Source organism: Mizuhopecten yessoensis, unplaced genomic scaffold (assembly GCF_002113885.1).
Source record: "Mizuhopecten yessoensis strain PY_sf001 unplaced genomic scaffold, ASM211388v2 scaffold2657, whole genome shotgun sequence".
In the NCBI taxonomy this organism is placed as follows: Eukaryota; Metazoa; Mollusca; class Bivalvia; order Pectinida; family Pectinidae; genus Mizuhopecten; species Mizuhopecten yessoensis.
In genome coordinates this window covers 11602-33783 of record NW_018404655.1, presented here as the reverse complement: position 1 = coordinate 33783, position 22182 = coordinate 11602, and the positions used below count along the sequence as shown (strand labels likewise).

Here is a 22182-nt window from a genome sequence, read left to right as displayed (position 1 = left end):
CCACTCGGCACCCTTCACCACAGAAATAACCTTCACTCAAACCAATAATATCTAGGATACTTTACATGCCTCTCGGAACGACAATAATGCCACTCGGTAGCCCTCGTCAAATCTAAAAGTTCCCTCCTACTCAGCGCCATTACAAAGTTACATCAATACCATTCGATACTTTTCTTCATAACAATTATATCCATATGAATTTGCACCTTTCTATATTTACATAGCCGCTGTATGTCCTATATAAACATTAATCATTTACATCTACATTTTGTATAGACATGTATTTAACAAGAAGCCCTAGCATGTAGCGATTATCTTTATATCGGTATAAGTGTTGAAAAAGACTAAAAGCAGCTATATCCATGTCACTCAGAGAGTCTATATCTGTTCGTAACCATGAACCATACTAATGTGTAGCCCTCTTTAAACAGACATATACAGGTGCCCATCGTGAAAGCTAAAGCTTCAATGTCACTCGGCACCCCTCGTCACTACATAACCTCTGACACACATGTCATTTGACACCCTTCGTGCCTACACGGCCAACGTCACAGATGCCATTCGGCACCCTTTGCAACTATACGGTTCCAATCACGGACAACTTTTGGAACGTCTCGTCACTATAAGGACTTAAATGTAACTCGGCACCCTTCGTCACAAAACGGTATACATCACAGACATCACTCGGCACCCCTCGTCACTCTATACGGTCCCTATCACAGACGTCACCCCCTCCACAACCCTCGACACTTCAAGGCCTCCGTTTCAGCTGAAACTTCGTGATAATAATGATTATACATGAAATATATCTCATGTTGTTTTGCTATTTTCAACTCAGCAGGATAACGATTTGTAAGTAAAAGAAATCACAACACGACACAAAATAATTGCAATAAAAATGATAAATCCCTCAATTTCATTCACATGAAGAATCGTTTGGCCCAGTAGTATCGATCCTGCGCGAACATGGACTGTGGTGTCGACCCTGGTAATGACTGATCATACCAATAACGCACCCTGGCGGTCGACAGAAAGGTACAGGTACCGGAAACAACACACATTTCTTCTGCATTAAAGGGCTGGAATAAGTTGAATAAAGAGCCAAAATAATGGAGACCACAGTTGGCATCAATAGTCACTTCCTGTTTGGGAAATCGATTTCCGGTCAAATACCATCAGCGTCAGTACTGGCCTCGTTATTTGACTGGACTCGTCTAATTTTCTGATTGTTTGTCGTCATGTTAAGGAAATAGGCAATCAGGCCCTGCCAGTCATGTGACGGTCGCCAGTTCTCCGTGTGACGGATGTACCATATGTTTGCCTGCAAAACACGGTGTGTGTTACCTCTACATGTACGACAAGTCTAACTGACGTACATGCGTCATTTTTGTTAAATTAACTGCTTTTAGTGAAATTAATCAGGTCTCTCAACGCATTCCGTCATTTATTTTTTAGAGAGCAAGTCCCCGGGACTAATGTGGATTAAAAGCTAAAACGTGTCCTCTTTATCTCCTCAGCATTTGATGTTGGCGTAAATAGGTGTTCAAAAGTCACATTCATTTCAAAAGGAAATGATTGACTTCAACCAAAGATGTTGGGAGTACAAAAAATGTTTGAGATGCAAGTACATACATGTACAGCTTCTAAGGCCTACAAAGAGAGAGTGCGGGAAGGGGAATGTAAGAGGAAGCGAGAGTGTGGGTAGGTGAAGGTAAGGGGAAGGGAGAGTGCGGGAACGTAAAGGTAAAAAGAAGGGAGAGTGCGTGAAGGTAAGAGGAAGGGATAGTGCGGGAAGGTGAAGGTAAGAGGAAGGGAGTTGCAGGAGGGTGAAGGTAAGAGGAACGAAGGACCGGGAAGGTGAAGGTAAGAGGAAGGGAGAATGCGGGAAGGTAAAGGTAAAAGGAAGGGAGAGTGCGGGAAAGTGAAGGTTAGAAGAAGGGTGAGTGCGGGGAGGTGAAGGTAAGAGGAAGGGAGGACCGGGGGGAAGGTGAAGGTAAGAGGAAGGGAGAGTTCGGGAAGGTAAAGGTAAGAAGAAGGTTCTGGTTTGGTTCAGTAACGTCCTCTTTGGCTTCACGCTGCTCTGTTAAGGGAATGGTCAGCAAACCAGGAGTATCAGTGGCACATTGGAGTAGACCAAAATATAATACTGAGGATAAATTGGTGTAGTGATCTGAGAGAACAGGGTAACTATGAGAGGCAGGTAGAGACACAGAGAGAGAAGGATGTTACACTGCCTATACGTATACGTAGATCATTAGAATGATTTCTATAAACGACAGTATAACATTATTAGGTAGCGATCGATAACTTTCTCAAAAGACCCGTGCTTCTTCATTATGCTATGTACATACCAAATAGCATTCTTTCTTAGGTTGAATAAGAGCCTTTAAGTTATATTTTTCTTTTACTTTTCTTAATTTTCTAATTTGTATTCGTTCTACAAACAGATTTTAAATCGATTACAACACTGTTTTGAAAGCGTTTATATTTCCTCGAATATGTGTAGGCACAGTAATACTATTTACACAACTGGCACCGAGAAAGACATATTCACTGCTGACTAGAGTATACTATTCTTTCAATATAATAATTGTATAGAGTACACTGTAAATAATTAAAGGTATATAAAATATAAAGGCACACTAAATATATTACATAAAAAACATAATAAATATCGATTGTATTACATATATTATGTAAAAGTATAAGGACAAGGTATATACATTGTATGATTAAAGTCATTTCAGATGTACAATGTAATGCATTAATGCCCCTGACAAACTGAAACTCATTTCGCATTTCTTCAGTAGAACATACACGAGTCAAAAAAGTCTCATCAGCTATAGACTAAGTTAAAGGTCACAAACTATTCATACACTACAGAAAAGGTTAAGTGTCACAGACTATTCCATACACTACAGACTTATTTAAGTGTCACAGACTATTTCATACACTTCAGACTTATTTAAGTGTCACAGACTATTTCATACACTACAGACTTATTTAAGTGTCACAGACTATTTCATACATTACAGACTTATTTAAGTGTCACAGACTATTTCATACACTTCAAACTCATTTAAGTGTCACAGACTATTTCATACACTACAGACTTATTTAAGTGTCACAGACTATTTCATACACTTCAAACTCATTTAAGTGTCACAGTCTATTTCATACACTACAGACTTATTCAAGTGTCACAGACTATTTCATACACTGCAGACTAATTTAATTGTCACAGACTATTTCATACACTACAGCCTTAATCAACTGTCAGTGACTATTTCATATACTACAGACTTCTTAAGTATCACTAACTATTTCATACACTACAGACTAAGTTAAGTGTCATACACTATTTTATACACTGCAGACTTAGTTAAATGTCACAAACTATTTGATTCACTACAGACTAAGTTCAGTGTCACAAACTATTTCATACACTACAGACTTATTCAAGTGTCACAGACTATTTCATACACTGCAGACTAATTTAATTGTCACAGACTATTTCATACACTACAAACTTATTTAAGTGTCACAGACTATGTCATACACTACAGACTTATTTAAGTGTCACAGACTATTCCTTACACTACATACTTACTTAAGTGTCACAGACTATTTCATACACTACAAACTTATTTAAGTGTCACAGACTATTCCATACACTACAGACAAAGTTAAGTGTCATAACCTATTCCTTACACTACAGACTTATTTAAGTGTCACAGTCTATTTCATACACTACAGACTTATTCAAGTGTCACAGACTATTTCATACACTGCAGACTAATGTAAGTGTCACAGACTATTTCATACACTTCACACTCATTTAAGTGTCACAGACTATTTCATAAACTACAGACTTATTTAAGTGTCACAGCCTATTTCATACTCTACAGACTTATTTAAGTGTCACAGTCTATTTCATACACTACAGACTTATTCAAGTGTCACAGACTATTTCATACACTGCAGACTAATGTAAGTGTCACAGACTATTTCATACACTACAGCCTTAATCAACTGTCAGTGACTATTTCATATACTACAGACTTCTTAAGTATCACTAACCATTTCATACACTACAGACTAAGTTAAGTGTCATACACTATTTTATACACTGCAGACTTAGTTAAATGACACAAACTATTTGATTCACTACAGACTAAGTTCAGTGTCACAAACTATTTCATACACTACAGACTTATTCAAGTGTCACAGACTATTTCATACACTACAAACTTATTTAAGTGTCACAGACTATTCCTTACACTACATACTTACTTAAGTGTCACAGACTATTTCATACACTGCAGACTAATTTAATTGTCACAGACTATTTCATACACTACAGACTAAGTTAAGTGTCATACACTATTTTATACACTGCAGACTTAGTTAAATGTCACAAACTATTTGATTCACTACAGACTAAGCTAAGTGTCACAAACTATTTCATACACTACAGACTTAATTAGGTGTCACAGACTATTTCATATACTACAGACTTCTTAAGTATCACTAACTATTTCATACACTACAGACTAAGTTAAGTGTCATACACTATTTTATACACTGCAGACTTAGTTAAATGTCACAAACTATTTGATTCACTACAGACTAAGTTAAGTGTCACAAACTATTTCATACACTACAGACTTAATTAAGTGTCACAGACTATTTCATATACTACAGACTTCTTAAGTATCACTTACTTTTCCATACGCTACAGACTAAGTTAAATGTCATAAACTATTTCATACACTGCAGACTAAGTTAGGTGTCACAGACTATTTCATACACTACAGACTAAGTTAAGTGTCAAAACTATTTCATACACTACAGACGAAGTTAAGTGTCATAAACTATTTCATACACTACAGAGTAAGTTAAATGTCACTAACTATTTCATACACTCAGACTAAGGTAAGTATCACTAACTATTTCATACACTACAGACTAAGTTAAATGTCACTAACTATTTCATACATTGCAGAATAAGTTAAGTATCACTAACTATTTCATACACTACAGACCAAGTTAAAAATCACAAACTATTTCATACCCTGCAGACTACGGTAAATATCACAAACTATTTCATACACTGCAGACTTAGTTAAATGTCACTAACTATTTCATACACTGCAGACTAAGTTAAATGTCAAAACTATTTCATAAACTGCAGACTTAGTTAAGTATCACTAACTATTTCATACACTGCAGACTTAGTTAAGTGTCACAAACTATTTCATACTAAACAGAATCAAAGATCGGTGTTACAAAACTACGGGCTACGCTAAGTGTCACAAACTATTCCCATCTGTACAGGTTGAGTGTATATGGGCAGGAATGGGGAAAAATAGCACTACATTACGTGTAACTCTTTCTGGCACTTAGTTGTGAGTTAAGACATGTAGAGAGATTACTCTAGCCTTTACATCGCCTCCATGCATCACAGTTAAACGTTTTGCTCGTTGTCATCCCGGTTGAGACGTATCGATATTCTGTAGAACTGTCTGCGCTCTGTTTCTGCTGCTGTCTTACCAACCGTTTTATTGTAGAGAAACCAAATCACTTCCACTGTACGGGTTGGCTGATAAAATCAAGGAACGTGTAAACAGGAGACGTAGAGCCAATAAAAACAAGATAAACACCGGGGAGGGACCGTTTGCTACAAAAAGTAAATAGTCTGGTATTGTGTTAAAACGCAATGTCAATTAATAAGTAGATGCAGTAAAACATCCAGTTGGAAAGTTCAAATTTAGCATTAATTTTGTCCATTTCAGTCTTGTATTTTGACATTTATTTTGTTCATATTTGTAAACCCGGATGATCAATACTGAGAAAAGCAGAATTGGGGACAAATGGGGGATTAAGTTAACAAAGTTGGAACCACGGAAATAAAATATAAACAAACGATCTCTTAATAAATCACGCCCAACGTGTATATGTCCTTGAAGTACTGTTCTACCCTACTCCATCAATGTGACGTATCTAGCTTGTATGTGATAAGCTTTACTTTCCCGGATCTTGTGATTATGTACGTGAGAAGTGCTGTACTATCTCACTCCGTCAATGTCCCGGCTCTCGCGATTATGTACATGAGAATGGTGTACTATCCCACTACGTCAGTGTCCCGGATCTCGTGATTATGAACGTGAGAAGTGTTGTTCTATCCGACTCCGTTAGTTTCCCGGCTATCGTGATTATGTATGTGAGAAGTGGTGAACTATCTCACTCCGTTAGTTTCCCGGCTCTCGTGATTATGAACGTGAGAAGTGGTGTACTATCCAACTCCGTCAGTTTCCCGGCTCTCATGATTATGTACGTGAGAAGTGATGCACTATACACTCTGTCAGTGTCCCAGCTCTCGTGATTACGTACGTGAGAAGTGGTGTACTATCCCATTCCGTTAGTTTCCCGGCTCTCGTGATTAAGAACGTGAGAAGTGGTGTACTATCCCATTTCGTCAGTTTCCCGGCTCTCGTGATTATGTACGTGAGAAGTGATGCAATATCCCATTCTGTTAGTTTCCCGGCTCTAGTGATTATGAGCGTGAGTAGTGGTGTACTATTCCACTCCGCTAGTTTCCCGGCTCTCGTGATTATGAACGTGAGAAGTGCTGAACTATCCCACTCCGTCAGTTTCCCGGCTCTCGTGATTATGTTTGTGAGAAGTGCTGTACTATCCCACTCCGGTAGTTTCCCGGCTCTCGTGATTATGAACGTGATAAGTGTTGTTCTATCCGACTTCGTCAGTGTCCCGGCTCTCCTGATTATGTACGTGAGAAGTTGTGTACTATCCCTATCCCGTCAACGTCCCGGCTCTCGTGATTATGAACGTGAGTAGTGGTGTACTATCCCAATCCGTCAACGTCCCGACTCTCCTGATTATGTACGTGAGAAGTGGTGTACTATCCCAATGATTATGAACGTGAGAAGTGGTGTACTATCCCCCTCCGTCAACGTCCCGGCTCTCGTGATTATGAAGGTGAGAAGTGGTGTACTATCCCACTTCGTCAGTGTTCCGGCTCTCGTGATTATGAACTTGAGAAGTGGTGTACTATCCCACTCCGTCAGTGTCCAGGCTCTCGTGATTATGTAGGTGAGGAGTGGAGTACTATCCCACTACGTCAGTGTCCCGGCTCTTATAATTATGTAGATGAGAAGTGGTCTACTATCCCAATCCGTCAGTGTCCCGGCTCTTGTGATTATGTAGGTGAGAAGTGGTGTATTATCCCACTACGTCAGTGTCCCGGCTCTTCTAATTATGTAGATGAGAAGTGGTCTACTATCCCAATCCGTCAGTGTCCCGGCTTTCGTGATTATGTACGTGATAAGTGGTGTTCTTTCTGACTCCTCTCGTGATTATGAACGTGAGTAGTGGGGTACTATCCCAATCCGTCAGTGTCCCGGCTCTTGTGATTATGTAGGTGAGAAGTGGTGTATTATCCCACTACGTCAGTGTCCCGGCTCTTATAATTATGTAGATGAGAAGTGGTCTACTATCCCACTACGTCAGTGTCAAGGCTCTGGTGATTATGTAGGTGAGAAGTGGTGTAGTATCCCAATCCGGTAGTTTCCCGGCTCTCGTAATTATGAACGTGATAAGTGTTGTTCTATCCCACTCTGTCAGTGTCCCGGCTCTCCTGATTATGTATGTGAGAAGTTGTGTACTATCCCTATCCAGTCAACGTCCCGGCTCTCGTGATTATTAACGTGAGTAGTGGTGTACTATCCCAATCTGGTAGTTTCCCGGCTCTCGCGGTTATGAACAAGATAAGTGTTGTTCTATCCGACTCCGTCAGTGTCCCGGCTCTCCCGCTTATGTACGTGAGAAGTGGTGTACTATCCCAATCCGGTAGGTTCCCGGCTCTCGTGGTTATGAACACGATAAGTGTTGTTCTATCCGACTCCGTCAGTGTCCCGGCTCTCCCGATTTGTTTGTGAGAAGTGCTGTACTATCCCACTCCGGTAGTTTCCCGGCTCTCGTGATTATGAACGTGAGAAGTGGTGGACTATCCCACTCCGTCAACGTCCCGGATCTCGTGATTATGTACGTGAGAAGTGGTGTGTGTCCCGGCTCTCCTGATTATGTAGGTGAGAAGAGGAGTACTATCCCAATCCGGTAGTTTCCCGGCTCTCGTAATTATGAACGTGATAAGTGTTGTTCTATCCGACTTCGTCAGTGTCCCGGCTCTCCTGATTATGTCCGTGAGAAGTTGTGTACTATCCCTATCCCGTCAACGTCCCGGCTCTCGTGATTATGAAGGTGAGAAGTGGTGTACTATCCCACTTCGTCAGTGTCCCGGCTCTCGTGATTATGTGGGTGAGAAGTGGTTTACTATCCCAATCCGGTAGTTTCCCGGCTCTCGTAATTATGAACGTGATAAGTGTTGTTCTATCCGACTCCGTCAGTGTCCCGGCTCTCCTGATTATGTATGTGAGAAGTTGTGTACTATCCCTATCCCGTCAACGTCCCGGCTCTCGTGATTATGTACGTGAGAAGTTGTGTACTATCCCACTCCGTCACCATCCCGGCTCTCGTGATTATGTACGTGAGAAGTGGTGTGTGTCCCGGCTCTCCTGATTATGTAGGTGAGAAGTGGTGTATTATCCCACTACGTCAGTGTCCCGGCTCTTCTAATTATGTAGATGAGAAGTGGTCTACTATCCCACTACGTCAGTGTCAAGGGTCTCGTGATTATGTAGGTGAGAAGTGCTGTACTATCCCAATCCGGTAGTTTCCCGGCTCTCGTGATTATGAACGTGAGTAGTGGGGTACTATCCCAATCCGTCAACGTCCCGACTCTCCTGATTATGTACGTGAGAAGTGGTGTGTGTCCCGGCTCTCCTGATTATGTAGGTGAGAAGTGGTGTACTATCCCACTTCGTCAGTGTCCCGGCTCTCGTGATTATGTGGGTGAGAAGTGGTTTACTATCCCAATCCGGTAGTTTCCCGGCTCTCGTTATTATGAACGTGAGTAGTGGTGTACTATCCCACTACGTCAGTTTCCCGGCTCTCGTGATTATGTTTGTGAGAAGTGCTGTACTATCCCACTCCGGTAGTTTCCCGGCTCTCGTGATTATGAACGTGATAAGTGTTGTTCTATCCGACTCTGTCAGTGTCCCGTCTCTCCTGATTATGTACGTGAGAAGTGGTTTACTATCCCACTACGTCAGTGTCCCGGCTCTTATAATTATGTAGATGAGAAGTGGTCTACTATCTCAATCCGTCAGTGTCCCGGCTTTCGTGATTATGTACGTGATAAGTGGTGTTCTTTCTGACTCCTCTCGTGATTATGAACGTGAGTAGTGGGGTACTATCCCAATCCGTCAGTGTCCCGGCTTTCGTGATTATGTACGTGATAAGTGGTGTTCTTTCTGACTCCTCTCGTGATTATGAACGTGAGTAGTGGGGTACTATCCCAATCCGTCAACGTCCCGGCTCTCCTGATTATGTACGTGAGAAGTGGGGTACTATCCCACTCCGTCAACGTCCCGGATCTCGTGATTATGTACGTGAGAAGTGGTGTGTGTCCCGGCTCTCCTGATTATGTAGGTGAGAAGTGGTGTACTATCCCACTACGTCAGTGTCCCGGCTCTTATAATTATGTAGATGAGAAGTGGTCTACTATCCCAATCCGTCAGTGTCCCGGCTTTCGTGATTATGTACGTGAGAAGTGCTGTACTATCCGACTCCGTCAACGTTCCAGCTCTCGTGATTATGAACTTGAGAAGTGCTGTACTATCCCACTCCGTCAGTTTCCCGGCTCTCGTGATTATGTACGTGAAAAGTGGTGTACTGTCCCACTACCTCAGTGTCCCGGCTCATGTGTATAAGTGAAGAACTATACTGCATCTACCCCTACTCCGTTTCCGTGTGTACTTGTATGCACGTGAAATGCGGTACTATCCCATTCTGTAATTGTTCCGTCTCTCGTGTCTGTGTACGGGGAATGCCTTCCTAGCGCCTTGAGTGATCCGGCTCTCGATCGGCTAGCTGATACTTTTAGATCAATACAAAATGTATTAACGTGAAATCTCGCCACTAATATCGAGAGAGCATATGCCTTTAAGACAACTTACGGCCATCAAGTTTGACAGGGCAGAGTAACAATGAGTTCCTAAAACGACAGGATTTAAGAGAAAATTGCAAATCTAATTGATGAGGAATCTGTCGTCAGGAATGTTTGTTATATCTCTAAAGTGACCACCGTCTTTAGCGCGCTGACAAGGACTTTATCCTTATTACCGGATATCCGGTTTCTGTGCAGACTCTTAGGACGAGTTTCGATCTGTCATGAAACACTGATACAATGTACTGCTTACGTGGGACACGTGTGAAACTGCATTTTGCAGTAGACAACAAGACACTTGTACGTCAGAGTCATACACAGTCACATGACCTGCAACGATACCTCATTTGTACATAAACATATACTAATGTAGGTGATAACTCAAGTATCAGCCTGTTCTGAGATAACATACCTGTATACCACGTTATTTACCTGTAATGAATATATTTTGATTTTGATCTGGTGTCTGTTAATGATCAGTTCCGTCGGGATTGTTTTTGCGTATTGACACCACATTTAACCCCTGTGTTTTGACATTTTAAAATCTGCTGTAGAAAGCTATATAAATTTCTTCATATGATTTAAGGTTGTTTCAACTTTTGTGTTCTTCAGGATAAACTGTTGGCGAAGATAGATGACCACGACCACAGTAGTACGAAGGCGCCGAAAGAGGACGAGGAGGTGAGTAGGAGAGATAACGGGCACATATAAGTTCTTCCGCGATTGCGATGTAACAACACTTTTCATTGGTTTATAGCCATATTATATAGGACGATAGTCCAGATACATTAAAAATTAAAAAGGGCTTAGTTAAAAATATGTTAAAATAAAAGTAAATATACTTTTACGTGGTAAGCATTGTTGTACTATGATGACGCAGTGGATCGCATCCGGAATAGCAAGGAGCCTATAGCCAGCTCAGAACGCTTAAGGAAGCCAAGGATATGTATATGTATACTTGTTGAAAGCGGACCTCATGGTGCGGTGCGTTTTAAAGAAAGTTTCAAGGATGTGCTCTTTGTGTGATGCGGTCTGCTGCGTCATCAAGCTACCACAGTGTTGACACATGCAGGTTGATTTTAAAGCTAATTTTAAATCATTAAATTTATTTTGTTTTAGTGACTATATGATATGTATCATTGACAGAAGTTTCAATATGATAATATAAACTATAAACTGTTTATAGTAATGTTACAACGTGTGTTTATATTAAATACAGGTTAAAGAGACATGTAAGGTTACATTAAATACAAAAAATAATCTATAAGATATATCTTTTCTACATTTTATCTTATTCTTGTCTTCTTTTGAATCATCTTAATTTATAATCATCAATATTTTCTACTTTGCAGCCATATGTGTATATCATCATTATTGTTTTAACGGAGAAGGCGAACTTGATATTTTATAACTTTTGTATTTTTTTGCATATAAAATATGTTTAAAACAAAATAGTCAATGCTCTTGCATGAGTATTTCCAACAGACCAACGCTCTTCCAAAAATCCCTCCCCCCCCCCCCCCCCCGCAACTGTAAACAAGTAAGCCATATAACTGGTTTCCTTTGTCGAATGAGGACACGCATTTATTTTGACCGATTCTATATAACCTATACCTATACAATGTATCTACTTTAAACCTGTCAATCTCACGGTCAGAATGTCCCGCCGAACTTACGGTGGAGGTGACTTGAAATAGTGTTTGTTAATCTTTTAAAAACTGATGATTTCATGTGTTGACGAGCAATGTCGATAGATTGGTGCGTTGGGTTGATTGAAATAAGTTTTTATTGTTTATCATCTGTTGACCAAATTGCGACTGAAAATGAAAAGTCTTCCCAAATTTATCCAGGTTAAATAGACAAAATAGGACAACTACCCACAGGGTCAAAAGTGATTAAAACGTTCAACTTGTGAAATGAAGACATAGGCATTATGTGATAAATATTAATGCGCACAAAAGAACAGCTTAACTAAAATAATGAGATTATCTTTGTCATCTTGCTTATCATAGGCGTAAGGACACCGAAGAAGACACGGAAAAGATTTCATTACATTTTACTTGGTAGAACTGATATAATCAACACATGTTTGTGTTTTATGGCGGAAATATAAAAATCGGGATTCGAAAATGTCGGAGAAATAATAAACTTAAGTGGCCTTCGTTAAATATTGTTTTTAATATTTCCCACCTTCGTTATATATTCCACCATAACACGCACATTCGTTGGTTGTTTCTTAAATAAACAAGAGTGGACTAGACCGACGTTTATCGTCTCCGATAAGGTCTCTTGTAGAAGTTTTTGTATTGGTAAAGCAGACAATAAAAGAGCTAGCAAATGTTTATTTAGTACATGGGTTGTATTAATCATTACAGCAAAGCTCGTGGCCAAATCAACGGGTAGAGCACTTGGTTTGTTAATAGTTAAATCTAAATCAATGGAAGGCTTACCATATAAGATCTTCACAAAACTGTATGAGAGTACAGTGTGGCCAGTGCTGCTATATGGAGTACAAGTACATTTAGTTGTATTGTGGCTATTCAAAATCGCGCATGTAGACTTTATCTAGGCCTTGGTCGCTATGCACCTAACGTAGCTGTTAGCGAGGACATGGGTTGGACTCCAGTAATAGTGAACCAATGGCAAGCTGTTTTTAGACATTGGAGTCGTCTTCATAATCTGTCGGATACTAGATTGAATAAGGCTGTATTTACATGGAGCGAGCATATAGGTAACCACCGAAATAAAAATTGGAACTTCAGGTTAATTTTCAGACTCGGGGAGCTAGGCTTGGATAACTATAGCAAAGATCCAATTAATAGTAAGCATTTACTTAAGGACGCTAAGGTCCGTGGCTTGGAATTGTTTATTGAAAATTGGAAAAGGGAACTTAACCGTCCCGGAGCCAAAAATTGTGTTTCTGGAGATAACAAACTACGTATGTACAGGTTATTTGAGTTTAATTATGAGGTAGAAAATTATAATATGTTAGTAATGCCTAAACCACATCGTAGTTCGCTAGCTAAGTTTAGGTGTTGGGTTGCACCGATACGCATCGAAACAGGCCGATATGAGAGAATACCTTTGAGTGGTGGTAGAAACAGAGAGTCATGTTTTAATAGAATGTAACTTGTATGTTGATCTCCGATCGGGTCTATTACAGGAGGCTAGTAAAATCACAAGTGATTTTTACAATATGAGTAAAGATGAAAAGTTAGTTGTAATTCTAAGCAACCCTTACTTGGCGAGATCCTGTGCCAAAACCTGTGTTAATATTCTTAATCGACGTCGCAACTTGATCTATAATTAAGCAGTAATGTGTCTTTTCATGTCAATTTTTTTTTATAATTTTATATTGGCATTTTTTAAAATTATAAGTATGTACATATATGTAATATTTTTACAGTCTAGAATGATAGGGGAAGAGTGAGTGTCTCGTAAGTCTAATATAGACTGGATGTAAGGGTGGGTGAGTAGACATATTTTAGAGATTGTAATACTTGTACCTTTTACATGAGACACTATAATAAACTAATTTAAGTTAATTTGAGTGTCGCCATCACGTTTTACGTTGTATTACGCGAGAGTCGGAGAGATAAGAGAGGTTATATTGGATACGGAAAAAAAGAGTTTGACTAATTTTGTTCTTTTACCGTTTTTCATAGAGATCGATTTTCCGCTTGACTCATCATTCTAAACCTCGGGTTATTTTGAGAGTTTAATACCGAAACTGATACCGTATTTGAATAGAAATTGCATACCAACGTTTTTTATTGCAAGATCATGGATGCACACTTTAATCGATAAAGCCCATGTTTTTTTAATCCAATCGCAGTATATTGTGTGTGAATCCGTTTCTATAAAGTGATACATTTGTCCTTTATACATTACAGTGTGTGATATGTATGGCAGCCAAGGCAACAATGCAGACCTACCCATGCGAACACAAGGTCGTATGCCGGAAGTGCTTCGTGAAGACCATACAGACAGCGATTGCGCAGAGATCACTTCCGCTTCGATGCGTCATTTGTCGGAGTCAAATTCTCAAGCTTCGTCAAGTGTCATCAAGTAGCAAAAAGAAATCGAAATCTCAAAAATCCCTTGGCCATAAACTGTTCACACGAACGCCTATACAACTGCCAGTGTGTACAAATTAATCAAGGAAGTGCCACTGGCACTCCACGGACCAATCAAATAGGTGCTGACACACCTCACGGACCAATCAAACAGGTGCTGACACACCTCACGGAAGAATCAAAGTATATGTAGTATTGAGGAAATGTAAATATCACCATTGTTTATTGTATATGTAGACGTAGCAGCAATAATATCACAGGGCCATACAACTTCCGGTCATTCTGTCCCCGTCGTTATGACGTCATCAGGGGGTGTGAACAGTGTTTTCTGACAATGACAGTCACATTTCTAAGAAATTTTACTTGATATTTCTCTTAAACTATTTTATATCGAAACGATGTTAGTTCTTCATCCGAAATTACATGAACATATGCACTGTGTGCGCTACGTACGATTGTGTAAGAAGTGGGCGTCTGGATCGTGATGCGCATATGTGACAGACGATAAAATTGCAAAAGAGCAACAGAACAATGGGATACGTATATGGGACATTTTAACTTATCAACGAGTTGAAAATATCACCGGAACACGTCCAGTGTCAATTACCCTTATTGAATTGATTCTGTCTACGATCATATACAAATCGGACTGAGTGACTATGGGAGCTCGTACAGGAAGTGTGTAAGAGGGTGATCGTGTATGAGGGAACGTACGTGTGTGAATGTGACACCCGGGCTATTTCGTAGCTTTCATGAACATTGAACGAAAAAAGTGTAGCCATAAGACTTAATTCAACATTACGTTTGTTTTCTCGAGATTTTCTGTAACAAATTGTCTAGAGATTATTACTGTTGTTGCTGCAATAAGGACGTTGTTATCGCATCTTAATACTGCGCAAACAGTCCTCCTCGCGGATTGACAGCGCATCCGGTTTTCAGATATTACAAGTGTTAGGTATCCAAGCACAACCAACTGACCAGCATGGATGGACTTCCGGTTCGTAGAGTTACGCATATCATGACAGAATACATCCCGCGCAAATGTCTACAGCATAAAACGCCTTCTATACTTTCGAGTCTTAATACAGAAGGCATATATTCTTGTTAAGAGTCGATTGCCCTGGGTTTTCCACACAATGCAGTCCAAGCCCTTGGATACGGCGCCTATACAATCTACAACTCTTAGTTACCAGGCTTGGGTAGTTGCTGATTCTTGGATACGGCGCCTGAACAGACTACCACCCTTAGTTACCACGCTTTGGCAGTCCAAGCCTTTGGATACGGCGCCTACACAATCTACAACCCTTAGTTACCGCGCTTGGGTAGTTGTTGATTCTTGGATACGGCGCCTGAACAGACTACAACCCTTAGTTACCACGCTTTGGCAGTCGTTGATTCTTGGATACGGCGCCTGAAAAGTCTACAACCCTTGGTTACCACGCTTGGGCAGTCGTTGATTCTTGGATACGGCGCCTGAAAAGTCTACAACCTTTAGTTACCACGCTTGGGCAGTCGTTGATTTTTGGATACGACGCATGAACCTTCAAAATTCCTTGGTTCAAACGCCTTGGCGGTGGCGATTCTTGCTTACCATGTAAAACATCCGTAAAATTTACTCACATGAAGGCACATATGATTCGCTGATACCGGAACGGTGTTTCCGCATGCGCAGTACAGTGTTGGTTTACGTATGACGAGTATGACTATTATGCAATTTGAAACTAATATGTTGTTGAGTCGGTTTATATACGGTTGTCTCACTTAGCCAAGCGTTAATCCTACTGACTGTGAACTTCAACAGCTTGTGATTTTGCTTAAATTTCATTTAATGATACCCTGTAACTTATCTATTGATCTTTGATGATCTTTGAAACAGTTTCATTTTTACACGTTTATTTTCTAAGATAGAACAACTAGCTTTTTATATACTAAACTATTACTATTGCTTTGATACACAATATGCGATGCTAAAGTGATTAGTTCTGAAGTCCTATCTCCAATTTATGATTATCTATACTCGCTATATGAACACAATATAACAATATCGATACTTGAAGTTTACTTTGTAATAATTTTAACATGTATGTTCCTCGCGCTTCTCCCTTATGTACAGCTGTTGATTTGTATCCAGTAGCCTTGTATATTCCAGAAACTGCCATAATACATATTCATTAGTTTTAATTACAATGCATATTCATGAAATTCTTCGTCACAGGTAATCATACATATTCATGAGATAGTAAATACCGAACGTTAATAAGTTTTTGGTATACGAGTACTCATATCTGATAACTTTTGCCGTGTTCGGTTTTAAATGTTATGTACTTGTCTTCTTACAAGTAATTGTATTTGACTGTTTTAATTTTGTTTTAAGCAATAATATAACATAGGTGCATGGTATATGTTGCTTACCATGAGTACATATAAATATCGGCTGTGACATCATTCCCATGGAAAACCACAAATCCGTACCAATTTATGAAAAATCATGTTGTTTTATAAAGAAAGATCGCAGAAATCTCTTCAAAAGAGTTTTCCATTGAAGGGGAGATAACCGCAAAACAAAAATATATTTATATACAAATCGACGTCTGAATTTTGAAAATGGTTAGGAAAGGGGTTATAATAACCGGAAGAGGCAATGTCTCTATACAGTGTCTATAACATACTGTATCCATAGTATGCTGTAATTATTTATTTAGGAACATGCACTCAAGTATTTCTACACATCGTAGTGGAGATTGTATATGACTCGCACATGATAGTACACGCCCAGTATAGGCATGCGCTGTTTAGGCCGCGCCCATTATATAGACACGCCCTCTTTAGGCCGCGCCCATTATAGGGCAGGCTCTTTCATCTCTACAATATTTCGTCTTTCATAGAGTCTACGATATTTTATAATGCGATATATAGCACACTGTCATTAAGAGTTATTGTTCGTTGATCTGATCCTATCTTTATCTCTATCAACAGTTAACTTAAAGTTACTAAAATTTTAACATGGAAATAGTTTTGCGATACATGAGTAAGGACTATATCACTGTGATATTCTCACTCAGGCGAAAAGAAAGATAGAAAATGTTTGGAATGTTATAACGAAAGGACGAATCTACGGATCAGATGTCGCTATATTATAGTCTTGTTTTCTTATGTACGTCATATCATGTGATAAGAAATGGAGCCATGGGTCATGATGGTCACAAATAAAGTATGCAATTAATATTTAACCTCCGTGTACTCGCAATTACGTGACAATTAGTAGGAAGGGCATGTGAACTGGAAAACACTTATCACAGTAACCATTTGTTATCTTATAAGGAAGGGACTCATGCTGCGAAAAAGAGGGAAAGAAATGTTTGAAACCCTATAGAATTGGGACAAATTCTTCAGTTATCTGTTAATACTGGTAAAATAACTTTTTATTTTCAAGCAATATTTTGGTATCAGAAATTACAAAATCGCCCTATCCTATCAACACTGTGATTTTGTCCTATTCAAACGATTTGTTAAGCGTTTAAACCCTAATGACGTCGACATTACGTCATCAACTCGAGATGGCGGGAACACGGAGGTGTCACTGTAGTAGATGTACGGAGCAGATTAAAGTTAATAGAACAATAGCTAATGGTGTTGTGTTATTTTTTTAAATAATGGATGACGTCAGCTGTGACGTGACGTTTCATACGCTGAACTGATTGATCATAGGTCAATGAAGGTTAAAGGGCGAGGATCTTCCGACGTGATGACCTGTACCTACCAGACTGTCATCTGGCCACAACTCGATAGTATCCAGCCCATAGTGTACACACTAAACGTATTTATGTACTTACATTCACATGTTCTAAGGTTGTACCTCCACATGATAACAACCAACCTTTAGGAATGAACACGGTTCGTCTGATTAAGTCTGAACTATTTTTCCGTGAATCATTCTACTTTCAATTAAAATAGTAACCCAGCATTCGTTGTGATCGGGTCAATATAAGTAACAGGCTGAAATTTGCATTACCTACTGTTGATGAAATTACATAATTTTGTTTAGTTCGCGAACAATTTGCATATCCCAGCCCACATATACTGTTTTCGACGTAAGGGAAGCTTGTAACGTTCTATAGTTAAGTTAGCGAAGTTAATATAAACATTTCACGAGTAACACTTACACAAATTTTATAAAAGTAAGGAGAAGAAATAAAATCAAGAGAAAACAATAACAAAACGATAACAATATTGAGCCCCACCAGGCTACCGTCAGAATGTAACAGTCAGACTAAACAACACGTGCATGGGCCATCCAACATAGGCTTCGTCCGGACACTCACATGGCAACATACCCACCTTAGTTACACAGTGACCAGTCGGACGGGAAGGAAGAAAAAAAGTATGAGCAGTATAAACTTCTAGCTCCTGAACAGACTGACGAGGGATTGATTGATTGATTGATGGGGCTTTACGCCCTTGTTCCGGTTATAACCGAGCATAGGACAACTATACTGACGAGGGAACGTGCGTACACTTGTTTTATTATCACCGTGAACCAATCGTGGGGGATTCCCTTTCATAAAAGTAACAGCCAATAGAAACACAGTTTAGAGAAGGCGTTAGGAGAAAAGTGATACATGTAATAAAAACCCGGATGTAAATAAACAAGAATTTCTTTTCGGTAGCTGTACAATAGACAACGACGAAAAATGAAATATCAATGAATTATCGTTTAATTATACACACACACACACACCTACACACACACACCTACACACACACACCTACACACACCACTACGCATGTTACCATGCGGATTTAACACACAAAAACATCCCAACTTCCGCATAAATATCAATGATAGAAACGTGTTAGCATGTTACATGGTATTTACATGCACATTGGTCATGAAAGTAGAAACGAAAAAAAAGTCTAATAATTGATATGATTTTACACAAGTCATAAAGAGGTTGTAAGTTTTGTAGAAATAATATGAAATAGAACAATAACAAAATCAATCAAATCAATTACATAACATATGATAAACTTGTATGGTACAGTAAAGACCATGATCATACTTGAGCGTAGAAACAAAAATAGATATGAAAACCAGTAAAGTTACATAACAAAAACTCTAAGAAAGTAGTAATGCGTAGGTTACGTCCACATTCGGAACCACATGTTACATGAGCCAGTCAACCGATATAAAAGCAGTTCTCCACCGTGAGAAATTCGTTCGGCTGGAGGTCCATAAGTTGACAACTTCACACCAGAAGTAATTTTTTCTTCGCTTAGTGGAATTGACCCGAAGAATTTCCCTGACATACCTAGTCTTGATGACAAGAGGAGCCCTCACTGTTTTCTTTCTCCTGACATACCTAGTGGTGATGACCAGAGGAGCCCTCACTGTGTTCGCCCTCCTGACATACCTAGTGGTGATGACCCGAAGTATCCCCATTTTTTTCCCCTCACATACCTAGTGGTGATGACCAGAGGAGCCCTCACTGTGTTCGCCCTGCTGACATACCTAGTGGTGATGACCAGATGAGCACCCACTGTTTGTTTCCCTCCTGACATACCTAGTGGTGATGACCCGAAGTATCCCCATTTTTTTCCCCTCACATACCTAGTGGTGATGACCAGAGGAGCCCTCNTGTTCCCCCCTTTTTTTTTCCCCCCCCCCCCCCCCCCCCATGAGTTTAAATAAGACTAAAATAGGCAGGAAAGTAAAGTTAGACAGTGTTAGTCGTTATTCGTTATTCAATAACGAATAACGACGAACGAATAACTGTCCAACTTTACTTTGCTAACGAGCACACACTTATTCGGAGTAAAAGTATACCCTGCGCCTACAGTAGGTGGATACCGGTATTTTATCCATGAAAAAGAAAATTTGCTCGAAAGCTAAACCATGAAAACACATTGTGAAAAACTCTATATCATCGATATGTACTGTTATGTTACAATGATCTAAATCCACTAAAGGTCGACTACCAACTTGTGACAGGTTCTAGGAGGACCCGACCCTGGATTCAATTACCAAGTATTTCCATACCGATCTTTCATAACAACTGGTCTATCTAATATTTTCACGAACGTTGATATTTCGACGCAGAAACGTTTGTGATTTTCAGAGATAGTGACATTTCGTCCAAAGAAGTTTTTCTTATATTTTCAGTGCCGAGGATAATCCGACACGCGTTCGATGTGAGGTGGTCATTCTAGTTATTCCTGTTTGATCTTTTGTATGAGGTCCCGACGTCCTATTGCATCCAAAGCACGCATCAGCTGACTCACCATGTCATTTTTAGCCATCAACAGATGCCATTTCCTTATCACATTGATTGCCAGATCCTTGTTGTCCATCGTGTCTTCTTCCACCTTTGCCACCTGGCTCTCATTGAGCCCGAGCTGGACACCCATTAGTTTACTCTCCTCGGCTGAGAGCAGACATACAGCGTTCTGGAGTTTCCTCCACGTTATCTCGGGTAAGTCTGTAACACGATAAACCAACTCGATATCAATGCTATCAACAGACACCCTATCACTGGTGTCTTTAACAATGCTGTCACTTCTATTATAAAGCAATACTATCCCAAACGACCCTGTCAGTATTTTCTTAAACATCAACAAACCAAAGTAGATGAAGTAATGTCTTAAACTGCTATAACATTGCTATCTCCAAGCATCCCTTCAATGTTATTCAAAACAACACTGTCATTGTTATCCCAAACAATCGTACAAATGTACCAACACTGTTTAAAGGAGTACTATAAAAACTACTACAAACTACAACGACAGTACTATGCCAAACAACAATATAAAACCCTCCCAAATAATCATATCGAACAACATAATCCTTTTCAGAATGTTTAGACCGGCTTGGTAGTGCAATCAGGGGAAACAAACGCTGTGCGAAGGCATTGACGCAAGGAATAAGTTATTTCTGTATTAAAATACATCAGTCTAATGAATAATTCCTTAAAATACATGACGAGAAAGACAGAAAGCTATTTACCGTTTAGAGAGGCATGCCCTTCTTGGCGGTCAGGCTCTGAAATAAAAAAATCACGATAATTTTATAAACAGAGTATATTAAAACATTAAGATGGATTAAGTCTCTTTTGTTTTCAAATCTGGTAGACTAAAAAATAATAATAAAAAAAACCAGCACAGAAAGTTATTTATCCTGTTTAGGTTTTTTGGGGTAGAGTAAGAGAATAAATATAAAGAAGAATAAGTGTTGCTCAAAGTCATCATTTAGTTATTCCAGTGTTTATTATTGTTGTGATCTATATACTTATTACCCCTTTGAGAAAAATCTAGGAATCTGATTGGTTAAAAACTACAGTGTACCAAACCGCATTCGTAAATCTCAGGGGGTATACGGTCATGTCACGTGATTCTCAGCAGTGATACGGTGGAATCATGTGATTTTACAAGGGGTATACGGGTCACGTGTCTTTGTATCTTGCAGCCGGGCATCGGGAGACAACTCGCATTCGTCGTCTGCTTCGCTGTTTACAAAATGGCAAAACGTTTCGCTTCGCATACTGATGAGGAAACACTCGCCAAAAGGGCTAACTATGTGCCACATAACACACAAAAATCGAACAGACGAGCGGCAAACATGCTGAGGACGTAGTATTTAAAAGAAAAGAATCAGGAAGAACAGTTAGAGGAATTTGATAAAACGAAACTAAATGAGGTACTGTGCCTGTTATTTTTCTTTGTTTTTATTATAAAAGACTCAAAGGGGTAATAAATTCGTTACACGGATTTTTGGCAGGGTATACGGGATGGTATGACCCTAAAGGGTTTCGTATTTCCTGAGGCCGATAGTGTAGTGTATAACGGTAATACCACTACCACACCATGTTAAGTCAGTGTAGTGTGTTACGGTATTAACACTAACACACCATGTTAAATCAATGTAGGGTTGAATGGTATTAACAATAACTCACCATGTTAAGTCAGTGTAGAGTTTAATGGTATTAACAATAACACACCGTGTTAAGTCAGTGTAGGGTTGAATGG

The 22182-nt window shown here is 39.5% G+C and overlaps 1 protein-coding gene across 1 annotated transcript in view; it reads left to right on the top strand.

The window, feature by feature from the left end:
• Positions 1-17782, top strand: part of LOC110446227 — an 88474-nt gene extending 70692 nt beyond the window's left edge. The window contains exons 2-3 of the mRNA XM_021491266.1: positions 10700-10768; positions 13981-17782. Of these exons, the coding sequence (XP_021346941.1) occupies positions 10700-10768; positions 13981-14244 (333 nt within the window). The 3' untranslated portion in view covers positions 14245-17782. The remainder of the gene's footprint in view (positions 1-10699; positions 10769-13980) is intronic.
• The last annotated feature ends 4400 nt before the right edge of the window (positions 17783-22182 follow it).